The sequence below is a fragment of the Babylonia areolata genome, chromosome 7 (assembly GCF_041734735.1).
Source record: "Babylonia areolata isolate BAREFJ2019XMU chromosome 7, ASM4173473v1, whole genome shotgun sequence".
Classification (NCBI taxonomy): Eukaryota; Metazoa; Mollusca; class Gastropoda; order Neogastropoda; family Buccinidae; genus Babylonia; species Babylonia areolata.
The window spans coordinates 25,728,246-25,752,935 of NC_134882.1; the positions used below are offsets into that span (position 1 = coordinate 25,728,246).

The following is a 24,690-nucleotide window of genomic DNA, read 5'->3' on the forward strand; positions in this document are numbered from 1 at the left end:
TATCTTAGGAATTCATGGAGAAGCTGGAGTATTGCCCCTTGATGAACACAGAAAAGTATTTTCCATAAAATTTGTTTTTTGAAGATCATTTATGACACTTTCTCCAAACTTGAAGTACATCCAAAATTGGACAAGGATTTAAAAAAAGAGCCAAAATAATCCAGTCTTTAAAGTCTGTCAATAGTTTTACTGAAGATATTATCAGTGATTCAGAAGTTGATGTAAAAAATATTGTTTTTGAACCGACCTTCTCAATCCATTCCTTTGTGGGAATTGAGAAAACCCATCTTTGATACAGACTACCCAAATCTGCAGAAAAATGATTTGCCTAATATATTAATGAGCTTTGGATGCTCTCATGTAGAAAGTGAATAATGAAATTATCTAAAAATTATACAGATTGTTCAGTTACTGAATTAAATCATGAGAAAATGTACCACTTGGGGCAACATTTTTCCATCTTTACTTCCAAGCTTGTGACCTACTTATGGCTTTGATTCGCATTCTAGATTTTCATGAAAATTATCATAAAATTATACTTTGCATAGAGTCAGAATCAGTGTTACAGATCTCCAGATCAAAACCCATGCCTTGAGACAATTGCTGAAATAAAACACATTACGCATTTCTTGTTGTTCAAACTTTCATTTTGGTGCCTTCACGCTGTGGGATATTTTCCAATGAGTGGGCAGATCAGACTGCCAGAAAGGCTGCACACAATAGTGAAGGCTCAATCTTCCTCAATATTCCATTACATCTTAGATCTACAGTAGTGTTGTAGGTGTAGAGAAAAAATGTCATGAGATTGACATGAAAATAGGCTAAAAGATTCAGACTGCCCACAACATTGCTGTCATTCTATAAAGCCAGTTATAACACGCAACACTAAGGCTTTCTTGAATAATTTATCTATCTCCCAGTTAAGACTGATTAGAAGTTTATTTCACTGATTCTGTTTTTGAACTAAATTTTGCAAAACATACAGTGTTTACACTGAAAAGAAGTTACTGTCTATCACATACTTGTCCATTGTCCAAGAACAAGACAACTGGTCTTTCAAAAACCAGTTTCCCCCAAACATATTCATCCTAAGATGATGTTTCGAATAATTTTTCATTACTTTGAGAAATTCCTGAATGTTTGAATGAAAGTCCAGTTGGTGAATATCTTTGATTGATCATGATTTTGTTATAATGGGCATACTTTGCACTGATAAAGGTTGTTTAAGATAGTTATAATTTACTCTCAAACAGTCCAGTCCTTTGTTGTCTTCCTTTTCCACTTTTTCTGTCGCTTTTTCTGTCACTTCCCGTCTCAATCATCACATAACCTCTTCCCTTTGCCCCATTCCCTCCACCACCCATCGTCTTAAATCACTGAACAGTGAAAACATGTTAAACTAAAGGAAGAAAAAACAATACACACACACACACGCACAGTACATTCTGCTACATGCGCAGTACATTCTGCTACTCACAGCTCCCTTGATGTACAGCTTGATTTTCCCGTCAGGACAGCGAACAATGACAGACATCCTCTTGCGGTCACTGCACACACACACTACACACTGTGTCCAGCATCCAGTGTACACTGATATGGATACTCATACATATGGATATTTATATAGTGCTTAGAGCCGACTGACGGCTGCCATTGGGCACTCATCATTCGTTTCCTGTGTCATTCAATCAGATTTCAGGCACACACACTAACACACTCAGACAAACATTTAACATTTTACGTGTATGACCATTTTATTTATTTACCCCGCCATGTAGGTAGCCATACTCCGTTTTGGGGGGTGTGCATGCTGGGTATGTTCTTGTTTCCATAACCAACCAAACTCCAACATGGATTACAGGATCTTTATTGTGCGTATTTGATCGTCTGTGTGCATATACACACGAAGGGGGTTCAGGCACTGACAGGTCTGCACAATAGTTGACCTGGGAGATCATAAAAATCTCCACCCTTTACCCACCAGGCGCCACCAAGGTTCTAACCTGGGACCCTCAGATTGAAAGTCCAATGCTTTAACCATTCGGCTATTGCACCCATCACATGTGGCAGGTTTGTTTGTCACCAACACATCATATACTGAAAAGCACTGGCATGAGGCAAGGGCTGACATGTGATTCCTGCAGTCACAAACTCACTAAACACATTTTGGGGTGCAACATACATGAGAATCACTCCAAAAACAGTTCAGCTCTTTCAGTACAATTACTATTAGCAAACCGGACATGTTTTCCAATTGAACAGTGCATGCTATGGTTTAGAAAAAAAATTCCCACAGTATTTTCAGACTGATGTCTGCCTTTTTGGCAGAATTTTGCTGCTCCTGTTTTAACTGAAAATGATAAAATGGCTGATATTAATCAGAGTGTCAATATATATCATCAGAAAAAATGCTGTTTCATTGATAAAACATAAAACTGAAAAAGTAACACAACTGTTGAATTGTTTTAGGCTTCTTTACAATTTTTTGTGAAATATCCAGAAGTGCATTATCATAATTAGAATGCAAGGGAAGAACTCATTTTGTTTCTATTTTTAAGCCCAATGTGATGCTGACAAGCTATTTCCAGAGAAAATGAATTTGTTAAAGTTTATCAAGGACACACACACACACACACACACACAACCAAAACACATTCTCACATTATTTGCATGCATGATTCAAAAATGGTCGCCAATATTTTCTCCCCCTCCCTTGAGTGTTGGTCTGGACACTAGTCATTTGGACGAGATGATAAACTGAGGTCCTGTGTGCAGCATGAACTTAGAGCAAGTAAAAGAACCTTGCCAACCCTGACAAAATTCTGTAGAAAATTCCACTAGGAAAACACATAAAATTGCTGGCAGAAAAAAGTACAAAAATGGACGGAACTCTCAGTGGCAACCTGGGGAGAGCAGCCCAAATTTCATGCAGAGAAATCTGTTGTGACAAAAAAGTAATATGATACAATACAATACAAAAGTAACTTTTGTTCGAAAATTTGCATCATCATCGTAATATATTGGTCAGATTAACAGTGAGTTGAACTGATAAAACAATCAGCCCTGACAACACTGCCTTCTGTCCTGACAAAATGAGCAAAGAAAAGACCAGTGTGTAATCAACTATAATTACCATTTAAAAAAGAAAGTGCTTAATACATACACACCGGGATTCACTCCTCAGCAAATGGAATGCCTCAACTGTACATAGCAAACTGTGTATGTTCACAGCAAGATAAAGGGGGAGGTGGGTGGGGTGGTGGGGGTGGTAAACATGTGTGTGGGTGTTGTGTTGAGTTTTGTGTTGTGTTGTGCATGTGTGGAGGGGGTTGGGAGTGTGAACAAACGTGTGGGTGAACAGGCAAATGTGGGTGAACAAGCATGTCTGGGTGTGTGCAAATTTGCTGAACATTGCACATTTTTATCTTTATCTAATTTTCTGCTTCTATGTATCTTTCATTTATGCTCCATTTTAATACACTTACATATCTGTTTTATTTATTTGATTATTTTCATTTCATTTCAGTTTAAACTTTAGACTGTCAGGTAAGCCATTCCAGAATGGTGGATTGTTAACTTCAGCAAACAGCAGCTTCATATTGTTTGGAATTATTAGATTGGCAGGTCAAGATTTGCAAAGGTTCCTCCGACTCTTACAATAACTTGGAAAATGCCCATATCACAGAGGAGTGTGGTTTTTCTAGCCATTTTACTGACTGACCAGAGAATGTCAACAGCTTGTTATCTATATGCACAAGCAAGGTGGCAATGCCTGGTCCAAGCCAAGTAGTAGCAAAACTAAACACTGTGATGCAGGGATTTAACTGCTACTCAATGAAAATTTGAATGAACGCTTTAAGAAGACCAAGATTAACTGAAATCTGTTGATTCTTTGGAAAAGGAAGGTGAGGAATATCAGCTCCAGTTCTTACTATTGACCGAGAGAGCAGAACAGAGTTCGATTCTGCAAGCAGACGGTACAGAGTGATTCAAGAACAGAATGCACTGTGTCTGACTGTCAGGCCTGCAAGAGGAAGTATGGGTAGGGGAGGTACCAGACTACAGTGTGGGGACTAAAGCAGGGCAAGAGGTGGGGTGGGGAGGTGGAGGGGCAGTGGGCTGGGTGGTGTTGTCTATTTTTAGATTAAAGTGTTTGACATTGGGCTGATGATTCTGATCCATACATTCCTTTGTTGTGGATGCTGTGTGTGTGTGTGTGTGTGTGTGTGTGTGTGTGTGTGTGAGGTGTATTTGTGTGTGTGTGTGTGTGTTGGGGATGTTTTGTGTGTGTATGTAAGTGTGTGTGTGTGTGTGTGTGTGTGTGAGAGAGAGAGAGAGGTATATTTGTGTGTGTGTGTGTGTGTGTGTGTGTGTGTGTGTGTGTGTGTGTGTGTGTGTGAGAGAGAGAGAGAGAGGTATATTTGTGTGTGTATGTGTGTAAGTGTGTGTGTGTGTGTGTGTGTGTGAGAGAGAGAGAGAGAGAGAAAGAGAGAGAGAGGTATATTTGTGTGTGTGTGTGTGTGTGTGTGTGTGTGTGTGTGTGTGTGTGTGTGTGTGTGTTTGTGTGTGTGCATGTGTGTGTATGAAATTAACCCACAATTTTTTTTTTACATCAACCCATTATTTGTGAAAATTCCCCAGCAAATATGATTCAGTTACTTGCCAAATCCCTAGGCAGGCTGTGGGTTAATGTTTTAGGTATATTGTTTTAGCATCTGGTAGGCTCTCAAGGCTTTACAAGCATACTGGGTGTATGCATTGGTCAGGCAACTTTTTTTTATATTCAAAGCTGATTTGGTGTTGAGTATCCTTTAATCTAAAGCTGAAACAAAGCTCCATCCTCATATCAACCAGTTGAGTGCCTTTTAAACATCAGCTGACGTCCTACAAAAAGTGTTGCCAAAGTGCCTATAAGACGTCCACTGACGTCCTGCATATGTTCACACAAACAGACTCTGAACAATTAGTTTGATGTGTCTTGATTATAAAAATGCTGTTCAAAGGCGTATATATCAGGTAGAAATCCCCTTTTGCTTGATTATGATTTGTTAACTGGACCATGTGGAACACACGTGGAAAGGGGGTTGCATCACATACAAAAAAAGGTGTTGAAAACTTTGTCCAGTAAAGGAAGTGGTCCCAGTCAGCAGAGATATACAATTTTGAAAACTGAGCTTATGATTATGGACAGCTATAGTGATGGAGAAGGATCTCTCTTGTCTGATGATTGGTTTGAAAACGAAGGTGATTGACAACGACAGTGATGAAAGTGACAGCCCATTTGATATTAACTCAGTCCGTTTATACAATCAGACAGCGTTTTTGAGCAAGTGGCTGACTAACAGAATACATGCAGCGAGAGTTGGAAAAGGGGGAGGATAGGGAGAGGACTGATGTAAGACAATACACTGAATATCAGCCCGAGGGTGTGGAAGTGGTTGTGGCAGTTGGAGGCCAGTGTACTCACATCATAATGCATCCTGCAGGAAATCGACAACAACCAATGCTCCATGATTTTCAGGAAACACAGGGTTGAATGAGAACTGGATGTGAAACACGTGCTTTTTTGTTTTTAATGCTTTTTGTCACTGAATCAGATGGTTGACTCGTTTGAAGGGGAGGCAAATCGGATGCACAGCAGACATTTCATCAGTCCACATGCAACTTGGAGGGAGTGAGTGTCATCAAAAAACTTCACCCTCTAACTGGGCAAAGCTCTAAGCAGTCAAAAAGCTTGACTGCTCAGTTTCTGAGAACAGGAATAACTTTTTATGTTGACTGTATGCATGCTGGTCATTGCTGGGACAGTTATTCACTTAGATGTCTACACGAGAAGTGATTGGTTTTTACAAACTTGCAGCTGGTTTTAATTTCTTCTACAGGTATAATCTGACAATATGTATGCTATTTCCAGCTATGTTTTATTTTCTTTATGGATGCCATTCTGTGGAGGTTAAAATAAGTCTCTTTTTTTTGCACAGAAAATATTATTTTCACATTGAATGCCTGAAAGGTTATCTACAATCAAACTGATTGGGAAGAAAAGCCCAGATTCAGAATATACATTTACTTTCCTTCAGAAAAAGGTTTACTTTCTTTCTGCATCTCTCATAGTTTTTGTACTTGATTAAAAAAAAATATTACTACCCTCGAATCCACAAAATTCCCTGGCAAGCGGAGAGCACATTTTTTTTTTTTTTTTTTTTTTACAAAATTATATGGCACTCAACTGGTTAAGAAACCAACACACTAAATATAATGTTGGTTTTGAACTCAGGAAAAAACAACAAAGAAAAGGTGACTATTTCTGTACACTATGTCCTGAAACATGCACAGTGGATAGTACCACCTGCACTGACCTGGTGAACTCCAGGACGTTGAGCACTTCATACACCTCTTTCTGTCCAAACTGAAAACAACACAAATCACTCAGTCATTCATTTTTTACCTTTGTGTCAACAGTTTACACTCAGTGTGTCCTTTTTCTCCTTTTCTTAGGTTCATCTGAAGGATGATCATTATGATTTTATCATAAACGCTGAACTTCAATGACTGATGATTTTCTTACCACACGATATTACGTGTGTGTGTGTGTGTGTGTGTGTGTGTGTGTGTGTGAGCAAGTGTGCGTGCTCAGAGGGGTAAGAGGAAGCCAAGCAGGAACAGGAACATACATGCACACACATACACATATTGACTAAACAGTACACACAAACGCTTACACAAACACACACACAGAAGTAACTGTAGGATGTACAGACAGTACAGACTGAGCACTGACCACTTCTATCTCCACAGTCTCTGGGGTCCTGGTTGTGAAGACAAAGCCCAGATGTCTGGCCGCCTTCACCAATGCTGCTTCGTCTGTCAATACACAGTGTCACTGTCACACCCTCCTCTTTTACAACCATACATGGATACACAAACATGCAAACAAACAAACAAATGCACACACTTATGAACACACATGTGCACTCACAAGCACACAAACAGATACAGACACATGTCTGCATACATGCATACTACATACACATAAGATAAACAAACACACACACACACTACATTGCACTGCACTGCACTGCATCACTCATCACACCACACCACACTATGCCACACATTTAAATACACACCCGCCCAACACACACACAACAACACTACACAAACACACACACACATATACATCCACATACATACATCCCCACCTATACGCTAATACACACACACACACACAGACACACAGACACAAACAGGTATGTATCATACCTGGAGAGGAGGAGAGGTAGGTGATGTCCCCTGTGCTAGGGTTTTTCTCTGGCACCACAGTATGACACACAGCCATCAGCACCAGGAACTCATGGATTGTGTCTGCCGTCAGCTGCACACACCAAAGACAGTCACCTCATTCATCATTGTATTCCATTATAGTTCTTTTTTGTCACAAGGTATTTCTCAGGGTGAATTCAGGCTGCTCTCCCAAGTATAATTAACAACTGGATTTACCCCCTCTCACTTTCAGCCTGTGGGTAAATCTGGTAATATTAAAATCTACCCCTGAGGATCAGTACAGATAACCCCCTCCTATAACAGATTTATCTCCCCATATTTTGCACAAACACTTTAAAATGCAGAGATAGGTTTAACAAGTTCAGTGCTTTTAAGACATCAGCTGACGTACTACAAATAATATTGCTATAGTGCCTAAGAGACATCCACTGACATCCTGCATCTATTCCAATTTTTCCTTCATCAGACTTTGTTTCAATGAACACAAACAGAATCTGAATGGTAAGTTTGACTTAACATTCTACCCCATGGTTACATGCCTGCTACAACTGTCCTGGACCTCCAGTAAAAAAAAAAGAAGTGTGGTTCACTTAAATGGCGAAAACTGATGGAGAATTGTTGATTCAATTGGTCAAACAAAGCATTGTTATTCATGCTTCCGGAATCTGTAAACAGTTCAGTTTAGAATGCCAACTGTACCAAGCAAGAATAAACAAATCAGAATAGTGTGTTGGTACAAAACTATTTGCACCTAGTCCACAGGGGAAGTAAACATGGTACGAGTTAACTCGTACCTGGAGTAGAATGAGTATATGTGTCTGGAAAACAAAACAAATGTCAGGTGGAGGACCCCTATCTTCTTGATAATGTTTAGCTAACTGGACTTCGTCGAGTGTGCCCGAAAAGTGGGTTTACATCATATGCAAAAAGAATGTAGGAAACTTTGTCCAGTTAAGACAGTGGTGCCAGTCAATGGATTTATACACTTCGCAGGCTGTGCAGATGATTATGTATGGCAATAACAATGAGAGACACATCTATCTTGTCTGAAGATTGGTTTGAACTCAAGGGCATGACAACAACGAAGATGAAACTGACAGCAATGTTTGACGCTTTGTCCAGTCCATCAATCCAATCACACATCAATTTTGAGCAGGCAACAATCAGTGAACTGTCTTTTACAGTGTTCATCTGGAAGGAACTGGCAAAAAGCCAATCATCCATGATTTTCATGAAAACCAGGGTTGATAGACAGTGAATGGGAATCTCATGATTTTTTTTTTTTTTTCCACAACTTTTGTCACTGATTTCTTGACCAACTCCTTTGTAGAGAAGGCAAACTGGATGCACAGCAGACACATGACTGGCTAGACTGCAACCATTAGTGAGAAAGTATCATCACAAAGCTTCCCCCTCTAAAGAGGGAACGCCTTTTGGTGAAAAAAAACAAAAGCTTGACTGCTCAGTTTCTGTGAATATGATTTACTGTTTATCCTGACAGAACCCTCGTTTGTCATTGTTGGGACAAATATTCCATTACGTTTACAAGCACTGTGACTGTTATCATCAACATATGCATATCTTGTTTTCTTTTCTTCTACAGGTATAATCTGACCATAAGCATGCTATTTCCAGTTGTATTTTGTTTGTTTTCTTTTCAATGGTATCCTATGGGGGTGGAATAAGACTTTAAATGTCTTGTTAAAGTACCAATTTTCACGTTTGAATGTAATGACTTTGGAACATATAACTGACAAGGTAGAAGGGAATAGCGAAGTTGGATTGTGAGTTAGAGGAAATCAACAGAAAGACAATTAAAGAATGTTATCAAATGGACTTTTATAAGGGAATTATTAATTCAACAAGAGAAACAATTTCAGGATTTAGATTTATTCCAAAGTTTGTTTGTTTTTTGGGGAGCAGGTTTTTTTGTTCATTTTTTTGATAGATCAGATTTAACCCTGAGCTTATTTCTGGAACATCCCAAACTTACCCCCTTAATAATCAGGGGATAATTCTGGAACAGATCAAATTTTCATTCACTCATCTTGTTTCATGTTTGCCTGGCATTTTCTTTATAAATGCAAATTAGATCAAACAGAACCAAACATAGATAAATTTTAGAAGGTCTTGGACAATAAGTATAAAATACAAAATTATAAACATGTCATGAAATCAAAACAATCTGGAATTTCATAGACAATGTTATCCATTTCAAAAACTTTTCCGACATGACTCATGAATTTTCTTCTGTTTCTCTGCTTTACTTGTATAAAGTTAAGGAAATGTTAGATGTGTGTTTGGTTCTACTTTCTATGTGACTATCCTGCTGCCAACATTGTAACTCAAGACAAACTGTCTGTACTGAAGATTTATATTGCTCTTACTGTATGAAATACTCTGTTGACCTATAAGTTAGGATTTCTTATCCTTCTCTTTCTTTTTTTTTTTTTTTTTACATTTAACTGTATTCATTAATTGGCTTACTTATTTTTCATTTCTAGATTCATACATTTATCTATTTTAATTTATCCATTCATTAATTTGATCACTTATCCACTTATTTCTTTACGTATTTTTTCCCCTCAAGGTCTGATTGGTTAATTGGGTTAAGCTGCTGGTCAGGCATCTGCTCAGTAGATGTGGTGTATAGCCTGTTTCTTTTTTCGGAAAAGCCAATACCCGTAGGCATTGTTGGTTAATTTGTGGCAACCGCGTTTTTCTGAAGGTTTAAGGTATGCAGAATCGATTTCTATAATTTGCCAAGCGCCACCTTGCTCCAGTCTCCCATGGTAACAGCTCAAACAATATGGCCGCCACGCCAAACGAACATGTACATTTTATCAAAAAAATCAACAACTGAGTCAATCAAAAGTAAACAATACTGCTTTAAACCTCCCAAAATAGTTATTTATATCAATTAAGCACTGAAATATCTTCTTGATACTAACTGTTGATAAATATGTTATCCACAAACCACCAACAAACACTGGATTGATATCGTTTGAGACATCAGAAAGTCCATCAGGATGGACCCACTTCAATCAAAGTCACAGCAATGTTTCACCTGAGATTACGACAGTTGGTTACATGCCAATCGTACAAGCACCAGCCCATCAACTTGATACGCTTCACACAGTTCTGTTGAGATGCAAGCACATCGCCAGACAACTTGGCCAACACCATGTTGTTATAACAGTCAACGAAGCCCTCTTCTGGAGACTGATGGAGCTCAAGTGGGCCAAACCAGAGTACCAGGGCTTTTTGGTTGTGAGAATGGGAGGTCTTCATACCGCTATGAACTTTCTTCAGATTATTGGAAAGCATGTACAGGGATCAGGTCTCCTGGAAGCTTGGATTGAAAGTAACATCTTTGGTCCAGGAACAGCAGAACAGGTGATGTCTGGAAAGTCCTATGCCTGGAGGATGAGAGGACACAAGTGGACACTTCAAGCACTTTGACGATTGCTTGTTCCCAAGCTCTTGATGTTCATCAAAGACACAGACCAAGATCTAGAAAGACAGATACAGGATGAACTGTCCACTGATGGCACAGATGGACTGATGAAGTTGTTTGCTTCTCCAAACTTCAGCAAGGCTATGGATGCATTTGTGTTGAGCAATGATAATCCCAACTTCAAGTTCTGGTGGACATACATGCAGATGGTCCAGATTCTCCTACTTTTCACCAGAGCACACAGAGAAAGCCTTTGGCAACTACATCTGCATGCTTTTGGCCAAATGGGGATTCATCTTCTTACGTGAGATGAATCAGTTGCCGGAGAACGTCAAGGCGGAGTTTGAAAAGGGCAACTTCGTGGTCAAGAGGTCACCTCAACAGTTCAACCAAGTTGACCCTGACCAAAGTCAGGAATGGCTCAACAACACAGGGAAGAAGGGTGGTGGAATAGTAGGCATCACCAAAACAACCACAGCGCTGAACAGGTGGGCCCTCTCCTACAACCTCAGATATCACATCAGCAGTGAAACGAAATGTACCTTAGGACTGAGACAAGATGACAACTTCACACACAATCACAAGATGACAACTTCACACACAATGAATGCAACCCGGCAAGACAAAGGCTTGATCTGAGGGATGAAAATAAGCTACTGAACACTTTGCAAACCTTTAAGCTCTTCACACATGAGGCAACCACAGACTTGCAGAACATTGCAACACAGGACGTTATCCCCAGCAACACCACTGAATATTTGTTGACAGTCAAGGAAAGGGGTCAAGGCCAGCTGATCAAATTCATTGAAGAAAGGCTTGTTGTCTGCAACGACAGACAAGTGCAGTTCAGAGACACTTTGCACAGGAACAAATGCCTGACTTTCGCATCCCTGTTCAAAGTGGAACAAAAGCAATCCAAGACGAGTGCACAGAAAGTCATCCAGGCCGACAGAAAGTTTCTTCAACGACTTGTCACGGCATACAGAGCTGGAAGAGACGTCAATCTGCAAGACATACTACAGCATGAGCTTCTTCCTGCCCCAGCTGCTATAGCAGAAATGACTGGCAATCTCCGTTCTGGTCAGAAATCACTTCTAGCAGATGCTGTGATTGGTGACACACCTTGCCCCCCAAACCTTCAACCAGCTGACCTTGGAGAAGAACCCACACTCATCACTGATGGCCAAGCACTTGTGATTGCAATTGGAAAGCCACCAAATGCCAAGACCTTCGGTGACCTAGCTGACACATTTGTTGAATCTGTTCTTCAGAGTGGCGCTGTCTTCACTCGAATTGATGTTGTGCTTGACAGGTACTATGAAATGTCCATCAAGAATGGCACCAGACAGAAACGAGGCAAGCATGCAGTGCCCGTGAGGAGAGAGATCCAAAGCAGAGAAGTCCCTCTACCACCAAAGTGGAAAAACTTCATTGCCCTTGCAGAGAACAAAGCTGACCTGGCCAATTTCTTGTCTCGCCAACTGATCTTTCCGGATCATTGTAGTTTCTGGTGGCTTCAGTGATGAAGAGCAGGTTGAGTCCTCAGCTCCTGATGTAAACACTGAAGAGTTAGAAGCCAAATACGAGGAGGCCGACACTCGGCTTATTCTTCACTGTGTGAAGAGTCAAGCTTCAAGCGCTGTTGTTGCTGCACGAGATACGGATGTGCTGGTCCTTCTCCTCGCCCACTTCAACAAAATGCCATGCTCAAAAGTGTGGATGAAAGCGAGAACGTCAAAGAACAGAAAGTACATTCCAATCCACACCATTGTAGATCACCTTCCTTCTGACAACAGTTTCCTCAGTGCCTTACCGGCATTTCATTCACTTACTGGAAGTGATACGACATCGTTCCTGCTGGCCATATCAAGATATCCTGCTTTCAAGTCTTCAAAGAGCATCATGCCCTCCTTGCAACACTTGGAAGAGGTGAACTGTCTCACCAAGCGTGTGCTGATGCAGAGGCCTTCATCTGTAAAGTGTACAACATGGACACTGCTTCCGTAGACGATGCAAGGTTAGTTCTGTTTGCTCGAGCCCAGCACTTGGAAACCTTGCCACCAACACACGACGCCATGTCGTTCCATATCATGCGAGCACATTACCAGGCACTTGTCTGGAACCAAGCTGACAAACAACGTCCAGTGCTGCCCAAACCAGAGACCATGGGATGGACGGACCATCAACAGTGGCACATTTGCACCTATTCTGATGTCTCTTCCAGCAGTGCCTGAAACCTGCGTTTATCTCATTAGCTGCGGTTGCAAAACACAGTGTCAAAGGAGTAACTGCCAGTGTAGAAAGCACAAACTGCAATGTACTGGTGCATGCAAGTGCAGCACTGGTGACTGTCTGCAGAAACAGCAATACTTGAAAGCATGAACTGAAAGAGCCAGGGATCGCGTTAACGCATGTTTTTTGTGTATTTGACGCATTTTGATTTTCGCTGACGCATTTTCACAGCGTTCACGCGTAACACTTACGCAAAACAACTTTTACTCCAAGCCGTATCAATGCAACTTTAGGACTGACTTGGCAGCTAGGTTTGCGATACTGAATCAGATGGTACAAGACAAAGTGTCTGTGCATGCGGAGCACTGCGAGATGCCTACGTGACTCTTAACAGCTACAGCCAATTAACAGAGTACGCACGCACACAACACTGCTTAGCTGACGAGTTTTGGAACAGAGTGGTGTCATTACAGGGCGTGACCCTGTAGCGGGAAAGTTAAGCCTTGTTTGACTGCTGAACGTTACTTGGCTAGCCTAGGCCCTAGCATTTTTTTGTTTCCCACTGTATCTCAGTCATGGAATCGACTCAATATGATTGTCAGGGCTTGCAGTGAATTTCAGCGCCAATGTGAGCGGCGAAAATAGGTGAGTAAACCTTTGATTTAGTGTCATAGGTCTGACGCAATTCTGACTCTAACTTACGCATTTTTTTACTGACTTTGCGTAAGCTGCACGCGTTTTGAAAAAATCTAGCGCGATCCCTGAAGAGCATAGTCTCTTGTTATCAGCAGGCATTGTTCCTCTATCATTTACATACACTAAAGCGAAACTAGACAAACTGAACCAGAAAATCGTGAATAGTTAGGCCTCTGTTCCATTAATTTAACGTTGCTGGCTGCGTCTGCTTTATCAAGAGATTTTATTGGATTTAGCAAATTGGCACAGGAGAAGGTACTGTTGTGCAAGAAAACTGACAGATTATAAAGCTTAGCAGCAACTTCAATCTGTCTTCAGACAAAATAGTACGAATTTGGCACCTTCTTTGTATTTACCACCTTCTTTGTGTTCGATTCTTTTGCTGTTTAGTTTGGTCAGTCAAAGGCTTACTTATGTAATTATCATTCAGATAACTCAAACTTGACTGCTTTTGCATTTCCCATGTACAAAGAATTTCAAATCAAAACTAAAAGGCATAGAGGCTAATTTTCATTATTTCATTTCTTTGCGCGGGGAGGGGTCGGGGGTACATTTTGATAGAAAGATGATCCAGTCCTTACAATTATGAAGAGAAATCCAAGTTTGAAATGCTTATATGCTTTTTTTCAAATTTTGGTTCAGAATTATTGGAAATAAACACTAAAGTTTGTGTCCACTAATGCCTGAAGGAGTTTTCTGTTCTGTGAGGCAGCCATTTTGAATAACTAATTATATCTAGGAAAAGAAACGAGATTTCACGTGGCAAATTTGTTAAATGAATTTAGCACACCCAAATCCTTTAGGAAATGATATGCAGCATAAATTAACCGAAAATGCTTACCACTTTTAAACCAATTGGAAATCTCGTATTTTAAAACAGTGTCTAGTAGTGTATATGGATTTATCTGAACATTGTAACGCCTCCTTGAGAAACTGAACTGACCTGAACTTTTTTTCTTTCTTCCTTTTTGTATATTTTCATATTCAGCGTCAAGTCAGCCTACAATGACAATAGTGTTGATCCTCCTCAACATCTGCCCAGTCTCTACACTGCTCTCCACCTGTGGTCCACCAGCAGTGCGCACACGCACACGCACACACACACACAACCAAACACACACAATTATACAGCAGCCAGCACTTACATGGTTGGATCGCAGGTTGTACAGCAATGTCTGGTCGTTGAAACAGTCCCTGCTCTCTTCGTTGTTCCTGTCATCACAAACACACACACACACACACATAAGCATACATGCACACGCACACATATGCACACACACACACACATGAGCATGCACACACACACACACGAGCATGCACACACACACACACACACACAGAGGAAATTATTCTCTGTACAAAAAGATGCACATATAAACACAGAAAAGCATTTTTTTCAAAGTGACATGGAATGTGAGGTGATTCTGATATCAAGCAAATGTTCAGTTAAAGTCCATCTCCTTTTTCATGTTAATAGCATGCTTGCTTGGATGCACACACAAACACACACACACACACACACACTCATACGCTTGCATGTGTGTGTGCATGCAAACACAAATACATGCATATACATTCAACTTTTACACTTCTACACGCACATGCACACACTGAATTATTACTGTCACAAATGACACATTTATATTTTAGCAATTAACATTTAACGGTGTGCACAGGTTGATTCTTGATTCAATTATGATTAACTGAATTAGAAACAGGTCAAATGTGTGTTTATAATGTGTTGTGTTTACAATATGTTTGTGTTTGTAACAAGTTTCTTGTTTTGTTTTCAGTGAAGATACCATTTTGTTTTGTTTTTTATGAGAGCTATAATTTGACTGGCTGACTGTTTCGAAAAAATGGATTGATGAAAATGGGTATCTGGGCAAGGAGAATTATCAATGGCTGAGTGGTTATAAATATCAACAATATTGCTGTAAGCAAATGTTTCTTCTTTTATTATTTTGAGTGTACTGATATTGATAGTTCTGATATGATCCACTTTCTCTGGAATGGTAAATGTGTATGACATTGTGATATCAGCCACCACAGTGACAGTTTTTTTGCTGGATTTTTGATGCTTTAAAAGAATATTTTATACATGCTGAATTAAGTATAGTTTCTGACATCAAATCTGTTTTGGGATTGAATATATTCATAACAAGTTAGCAATTATCTAGATACAATCTGTGTGTGCCCTTGTGTTACATAATGACCTAAATCAAAAAATAAATTAGATTATTTTAGATTTTAAATTATGTTTATGGTAATACAAAGAATAAAAGTCACTCTCTGCAGTTGAGAGGGAAACAAGGAACATGACAGTCATCTTACCATCAGTGTCAGAAATCTTTATAACACAACAGAAACATACAACACAAAAGTTAAACATTCAGAACAAAATATAATGAGGTAGTAAAACATAAGGAAAGTGAAAAAAAAAAGAAAAAAAAAAGAACAAAATGAACTACAGTAAGTTACTGCAATAAAGAAATAGCAAAATAAGATAAAACTAACTGAAGCAAATCAAAAATGGAATACAATAAAAAAATAAAAATACATGAAAAAAAACAACAACAAACAATGGCCTCTCTTGGAAGTAGTCGGTTTTTGCATCATTGTGCTTGTTCCTGTCACACACACACACACGCACACAGCACACACACACACACACACACACACACACACACACACACACAAACATACATGCACACGCACACTTATGCACACACATGAACATAAGTGCACACACATACACATCAAGGAAATTATTATCTGTACAAAAACATACAAGTATTAACACAGGAAAGCATATTTTCATCACATTGACATGGAATATGGAGTCTTTCTGACACTGAGCAAATGTTCAGGTAAAGTCTTTCTCCCTTATCATGTTAAGAATATGCTGGCAAATGCACATACCCATCCATGTGCAAGTACCCATGTACTTGCATGCACAAACACATGAATGCACACAACATACACATTTAACTTAAACAGTCACACATGCACATGCATAATGTCAACTTGTTACTTGCCATCCCTCTCTGAAGTCTCTACCAACAACACCACAGAAACACACAACAGGAAAGTACAAAAACTATAATGAGGTCACACAAAAAAAGGAAACTGAATAAAAGCAGAACAAAATGAAATACAGTAACTGTAGTAAAAAAAAAAAAAAAAGAAAAGAAAAGAAGAAACAGACAAAAAGAAACTGCAGCAAAACAAAAAATTGAACACAATTTAAAAACAACAACAAAACAAACAAAAATGAAACAAAACAAAAAACAACAACAAACAAACACAAGCACTGCCAAAAATCAAAGTGAGTACATAAATAGATTCTCTTTTTTATGTGTTAACAATACATAATGGTGAATACTTTATAATCACCAATATGAGAAATTCACTCGAGATGAGAACAAGACAGAAAACAGTCTGGAAAGCCATACACCTGGCTCAACAGCCCAGTGGTTCAAGCACTGAGATTTCCATCTGAGGATCCTGGGTTTGAATCATGGATGTGCTGCATGCTAGACTTGGGGCACAAGATGACATATGCACAATAAAGATCATGCAATCCATATCAGCTTTCAGGGAGTTATGGAAACAAGCACATACTCAGCATGTACGCCCCTGGAAATGAAGTACTGCCTGCATGGCAGGGTAAAAAAGGTCATATATGTAAAACCCTATTCATAGAATAATACATACATACATACATATATATATATATATATATATATATATATATACAAGGAAACACAGAAAAAGAGAAGCAGAAGGAAAGCCACACTCACCCGTAACATATACCAGCGATGGAACACTTCCTGAATTCCATGATGTTCTGTGTCAACGTTCCTGTCTTGTCAGAGAAGATGTACTGAACCTACACAGACACATGACTACACATCTGAACACATCCACCTCATACACTTGTTGCTGTTGTTTTGATATGTTGTACAGCTATCAGATGACCAGCAATAATCCAAAAACTTTTTATATTATTATTATTATTATTTCATTTATCATTTTTTTTTACAAAGTATGGAGAAGCAGCAAAATATGGCCCTGTTAGCCAGGAGATTCAATGAAACAGCTGCATTTCAGAGGAAAAGGGGAGAAAATAAATGCAGGATTTGGGTGGGTGGTGGTTTTTTTTTAACCTCATCAGAGCAAAGCGTTATTCTGATTTTCGCTGCATATGGCCACAGAGAGTAATAGAAAATATATTTTTTAAAATTCTGGTATGCAAACTACTGCAAGAGTATACATAACCCATACTTCTTTGAAAGGAAAATCAACATACTTTCAATGTCTGATAGTTTGAACTTTATTCACACAATGGTTACCATTGTGTGAACCATACATGTGAGATAAACAAAATTCACATAATTTCTTAAATGTGTTATAAAAGCACCCGAATTAAACCAAGAAAATAAACAAAAACAAAAAAAAGAAAATCAAATGTATCTCAATACCAATGTAGGCACATAACATTCACTCACAGTTTTAGCAACTGCAGTAGAAATGCAGTCAGCAAATTTAAATCTATTTCCTTTTCAAGAAAAAAATCTCTCTCTCTCTCTCTCTCTCTCTCACAGGCAGGTCTTTCAACTGCCATGTGTGCTTGTGCCACACCCACCCACGTCATGCTCACTTTCAGACAGTATCAAAGAGGTTAACAGTCACACTTGCACAGTGCAGTGGAGTGAGCAGTGTTCATGCATTCAACAGTTGATCCCTTGTTTGATGAGAGAGTGATTTTTGCTAAAGCCATGCTGGCAAAATGTTTCACATCTAACAGGTCTTCTTCACTCCCTCCCGCTCTCCCTTCCTGCCTTGAATGAAAGGAATTTTCTTTTTCTGCCTCATCATCTGCACCATTTCAGTGGCATTACACCCTCACCACTCTTTCCAGACCCCCCCATACACAGCTACACCTAGGTTCATCTGCCACAGTCTCAGCATCAGCAGTCCACAGATCTATGTTAAGTCACTAGGAGGCCGAACACCAGAGGAGACCCCGCATTGCTGCTGAGTCACTTCTGTTGTGTTCAGTTGTGCCTGTTCTGATTGAACACAATGAGGACACCACCTACTAAGCCACTGACAGACAGCAATAACTGCTTAGTCGCAGAGCCAGACTGAGCGAGTGTCCCCCCACCGCCCCCCCAACAGAGTGGAGACTGCTACCATGTCCTTTAAACAACAGTCACCAATGAGTCTGCCAACACCATAGACTTTGACAGGACTTACCCCAAGCATGGAAGTGGAAGGAGATCAAAACTGAGGTTACCATCTGAGCAGGGTATGAGACAACAGAAATTAGGACTATTTTTTCCATACTAATAAGTGAGAATGATGATGACAATGTTGTAATGGAAGTCCATTTCAGGTTTGGCACTATGTGACAAGGCTGTACTCCATGTTTCCTGTAATAATGATTTCCTGGCATTAAGCAAGCCCAAGAGATACAGAAACTTAGAGTGTTGGTCAGGAAACTTGAGCAATGCAACCAAAAATGCATCCGAGAAGTGGAATACCCTCGACTGTGTGGTCCCAGTCATCCCATTTATGCCATTAACACATCGACTCTGGGTAGGAGCTTGCCAAGGGCTAAATCCCCCCCCCCCCCCCCCCCGTCCCCCCCACTTCTGCTGGGAATCAAACCCACTTCCTAGCTGTCAGTGTTCGACACAAACCACTACACCATAGCAGCAGGTTATTTATTAATCCTTTTGCTGCCTTGGAAATAAGATTTAAGTAAAATCTATTTGCCAGGGATTTTACTCATACATACACAATGTGAATGTCTAAACACACACACATACACACACACACACACACGCACATGCACACAAACTACTATGACAAATGACATAAATATGTTTAGACTGCTTTTTCTTTTTTCCATACTCGATCCTCTGAAAATGCCAATTGTTCCACAGGTTTTCAGGCAGAAGGTCAAGATAGTTCTCAGATTTTAGAAGACCTGTAGGAAACATTGTTTGTTCTTTCTCATGTGTGTTCAAGTGCAAGTTAAAAATCTCTCTTTCTCTCTAAATATATATATTTGTATATGTTATGTGTATATGTTATGTGTATATATATACACAAAGGAAGGCGACAGTAGAGGCACCCAAGACTCCAGGCCAGATTCCCTGTCCCCATTGCGGACGTCTTTACCGATCCCGCCTTGGTCTCCACAGTCACCTGCAGGTCCACCCCCGCACATAGGTGTCATTGTTGAACTCGACGGACCATCATCACATCTATCTATCTATCTATCTGTATCTCTCTCTCTCTCTATATATATATATATACTGTATATATATATACTGTGTATATATATATATATATATATATATATATATATATATATACTGTGTCCCCTGACCTCCCTGGAGTGTTACCCTTGCAACCCACCGGGCGGCTCTGTGGCCTACATGTAGTACACTTTTCTGACTCAGTCCCTCTCACACACCTAAAAAGTCATCTATTCAACACAGCCATTTCACCCACTCTAGGAAGACATTGTCGGGAATGGCCAGAGGGCAAAACTGATGCAGAAGTGAGGCTACTCATAGAAGAAAACAGTAAAGAAGAGGACATCATCATATACACAGATGGCTCAGTCACCAAAGACCAATCCGGTTGGGGATTCACTGCGAAACAAAATGGAAAAACAATTAGGGAAGAGAATGCTGCCTACAAAGTCACAACATCCAGCCTAATGATGGAAGTTGAAGCTGTGACACATGCCCTCCAGTGGCTATTGTCCATCCATACGCCCGGAAACCAACATGCCATGATTCTAACCGACTCAATGAACCTCATACAGAAAACTGAAAACAGAATGGCATAAGGCAATGTGCAACTTTCAGATTAAAAAACTCACATGGTCATACTGCCCGGGACATGCAGGTGTTAAGGGAAATGAGCGAGCTGACAGACTTGCTGGTAACGCAACACCAACGAGCGGCCTACATCTAGGAAAATCGGAAATCCTCAGAAAAGTCAAAGAATATCAAAAAGAACAGGTACAAGGCCATCACACCATCGATCGCCTCAAAGAAATAAAAGCACAGAGAGGGAGCGGCCGTAAGTCTAACATGAAAGGTAGAGCACGATGCTTTGCAAATCAAACAAATATCGGCATCATTTCCAAACCAACATTGCGCAAATTTCTTCAAAACGGAACAGAGTCTCTGTGGGCTTTTCCAAATACAATAGACTGAGCAACACACTAGACATCTTGGCATCAGAGATCTTTTCCCATCCCTCTTGCGGCCAATCAGTGGCAGCCTCTGTGCGTTAGTGTATGTGTGTGTTTGTGTGTATGTGTGGGTCTGTGTTTTTGAGTGTGTTTGTGCATGCGCGAGGGTGTAAGTGTACACAAGTGTCAGGAGAGTTCTGTGCACGTGCGTATGTGTGTGTGTATGTGTGTGTGTGTGAGGGGGAGGTGGGGGTGCGGGGGGGAGGGGGGGTAGAGGATGAGGTATGTGAGTGTATGCATGCCTACACTGTGGGAGCAACAGGATATTGAAACGTGCGGGTGTGTATATATATATATCTTTGTATATATGTGTGTGGGGTTGGGGGTGGGGGATATGGGCGTATGTGTGTGTGCTTGTACAAGTAAGTGTTCATCTGTGTGTGTGTGTGTGTTTGTGTGTTTGTGTGTGTGTGTGTGTCTCTGTGTGTGTGTGTGTGTGTGTGTGTGTGTGTGTGTGTGTGTGCCATGGAAGCTGCGATACGTAGCCTAGAAATGAGTGTGTGGAGGAGGGTGTAGAGGAGGTGCAGGGTCATGTGTGTGGTGTGTGTGTGTGTGTGTGTGTGTGTGCGTTGGAGCTCATGTATGTTTATGTGTATTTGACTGTGCTTTCATATCTTTGAAACTGCATGTTTGATACATATCTGTTATGCATGTGTGGGTGTATGTGTGAATGTGTGTCTTCATGTTTTACATTTATTTGCTTATTTATCATCGTTGTCTTATTTATTTATTTCTTCTTATTATTATTATTACTACTACTACCACCTTTTTAATATCATAATTATTATTTATTTATTTATTTATGTACGCTTATCTATTATTTATTCACCTTTTTTTTTCCCTCAAGGCCTGACTAAGCGCGTTGGGTTACGCTGCTGGTCAGGCATCTGCTTGGCAGATGTGGTGTAGCGTATATGGATTTGTCCGAACGCAGTGACGCCTCCTTGAGCTACTGAAACTGAAACTGAAACCTAAAAAGTAATACAGTGCAATGCAATATGATGTAATACAACCCAATAAAATACAATGATGGACAAATACAAAGATGATGGCCACCATGGAGTGCAAAGGAAACATGGTGGCAGACAGTGAGCAGGTAGTCTACAGGTGACCAACACCAGCAGAAGAAATGAGACCTACCTGTCCCAGCTCTTCATTGAGATTGGAGGTTCTGGCCATGGCTGGAGTGTCTGTCTCCTCACAGTACATGTCCAGGTCCTGGGTCATTCAATCATTGTCATCATCATCTTCATTACCATCAACATCATGCCATCATCATACATCACATGTCCAGGGTGTCTGCCTCCTCACAGTACATGTCCAGGTCCTGGGTCATTCAATCATTGTTATCATCATCATCATCACTGTGTCATTGTCATACATCACATGTCCAGGGTGTCTGTCTACTCACAGTACATGCCCAGGCCCAGTGCCAAAACATCACCATCATTATCAGTGTATTCTGCGTCACCATGTCATCATCATCAGCATCATCAACACTTCACATGGCAGGAGTGTTGTCTCATCAAAATACATGTCCTGTATTCATTCACCACTGTCATCATAATCATTATCATGACCATCATGCTATCATCACCACATGGCTCAAAATACCCAACTCTTTGATTGCCCTGGACAATAAACTTTCAAGTGAAAATGTCAGAGGAAGGGTGACAGAGCAGTCAGCTACACTGCAGACTGATCACATTTCCCCCCTCCCCTTTCATGGACCAACTCCACCCTGGGAGGCCAAGTGGAAACTGGGAGGGGCAATTTGATTCTTTTACATATACTTGTCCCCAGGATAACTAAAACTATGAAGATTTGTTGAACCGGAAGAGTTAATCCATTCCTCAGATAAACACACGGGTTCAGGCAGATGTTGGTCTGTGTCATGTTCTTGTCTCTGTTAGAGAGACAGGCCCATCTAGATTTCCAGGGTGGAGACAATTATTCTGTGCTTGAATAACTGTGACAGGAGTGTAGCTGCAGTCTCATCTTGCTATGGAAACACTGATGTGTTGTGAATGTGAAGTCAGTGGGGGTTCTCCTCTCCTGACTTAGTGAGGGTTTCTGAGGGCTGAAGCTGAATTTTATTTGTGCATGTTGGAGAGCATTCACAGGAATTTCATGCCTGCATACAAAGGCGAAGGATATATATTCTGAACTTTGGTTTCTATATTGTTTTTATTTTCTTCTGGGATCATGGACAAGAAGGAAGTTTTAGATTTAATGAAATTGTTGAACTGCCATTTTGGACTGGCCTCTATCTTTGATATACTGTTCTTTATAAGTTGGTTGGTTGTAAAGGTGGTTGGTTGTATATATTTGCTGGTAAAAACTTAGAGGCTAGTATAACCACTTTTGTGTGGTACAGTTGTCTTTGCCTCTAAGAGACCAGCATTCTTCAATTGGAAATTTATTGTCACACTCTCAGTGTAACCCTAGACTAGTTGAGCCAGAGCTTGTGACAATCTAATACTCAAGGAGAGAATGGCGATAAAAAAAAGAATAAAATTACTAACAATTATACACCATCACAACAATAACAGCAACAGCAAACATAATAATAGTAACTATAATAAGAGGAGGAGTAAAAAGTAATAAAACAAATATATGAGTTTGATTTCGTAAGTAGTGATAAGAACTGTTAACTCAGTATCATTGAGAAAGGGAGGGAGGGAGATAGAGAAAAGAGAGGGAGACAGGATGGCATTGGGACAAACCATGACAATACGTTAATCATAAGAAGGTACTGACTTAAACATTAGGGATAAACAATACTACATTAATCTAAGAAGGCACTGACAAAAGCAATCACTTAAGAGCAGACAGTCAGACAGGGAGTGACTGCAGCATTACCCAGTTAATCAAGATGGCCTGGATGAACTTGACCATTTCCAGTGTGACCTGCAGGGAGATAGGGATCAGGTTGTTGTACAGGATGATGAATGTCAGCAGTGTCAGACCAAAGTTGGCTTCCGGCTCCACTGCACACACATAAACACACACACATGTATAAAACACACAATCAAAAACACACACATGTATAAAACACAAAAACACAAACACACACATGTATAAAACATACAAACACAAACACACATGCACACTAAATACAAATGCACACACACTCCAACACACACATTATGTGTGCACATACACACATACCAATGTGCTCACACAGAACACAAATGTACACGCACACAGTCACAAACACACAAACACACATAAGCGCATGCACAAACACAAGTACACACACACACACACACAGTCACACACCCAGTTACACACACACACACACACACACACACACACACACCAAAGTTTACCAAACTTCTCGGAAAATTCTTGTGAATGTATTTTTTGACAATTTCAAGATGTTACCTGCTATTGCAGAAGGTTTGCTGCGTAGCCCAATAGGACATTTGTTATAGCTGTTATAGTTGTTTGATGTTAGGGTTTCCTTCTATTATGCTTATGTCTCCCTTTTATTTTTTCCAACGCTCTGCATCTTTCTCCACCACACACACACATGTGCACACACACACCATTCTTCACCCTCTGCCCAATACTGTTCCCACCACCACGCCCCCCCCCTAGCCCCCCCAAAACCCCCCACCCCTTTTTTTTCTTCTTTTTTTCCGGTCCAATATCACTTCAAGTGGAAAGACCTTAAACTGAAGACTACTACACACAGGCGTGCGCGCGTGCACTCACACACACACACAAACATACT

At 40.2% G+C, this 24,690-nt stretch overlaps 1 protein-coding gene across 13 annotated transcripts in view; it reads right to left on the reverse strand.

Annotated features, from left to right (window-relative positions):
* LOC143283922 (putative phospholipid-transporting ATPase IA) overlaps positions 1-24,690 on the reverse strand; it is a 152,423-nt gene that overhangs the window by 78,639 nt on the left and 49,094 nt on the right. For all 13 annotated transcript variants that reach the window (XR_013055467.1, XM_076590363.1, XM_076590358.1 and 10 more), the window contains exons 12-19: positions 23,814-23,941; positions 22,092-22,169; positions 17,473-17,561; positions 14,815-14,881; positions 7,264-7,375; positions 6,782-6,864; positions 6,360-6,409; positions 1,478-1,547 (exon numbers count right to left, since the gene is read on the reverse strand). Coding sequence is in view for 12 of the 13 variants with exons in the window: in XM_076590363.1 (XP_076446478.1) it covers positions 1,478-1,547; positions 6,360-6,409; positions 6,782-6,864; positions 7,264-7,375; positions 14,815-14,881; positions 17,473-17,561; positions 22,092-22,169; positions 23,814-23,941 (677 nt within the window). In the remaining variant the exon portion in view is untranslated. The remainder of the gene's footprint in view (positions 1-1,477; positions 1,548-6,359; positions 6,410-6,781; positions 6,865-7,263; positions 7,376-14,814; positions 14,882-17,472; positions 17,562-22,091; positions 22,170-23,813; positions 23,942-24,690) is intronic.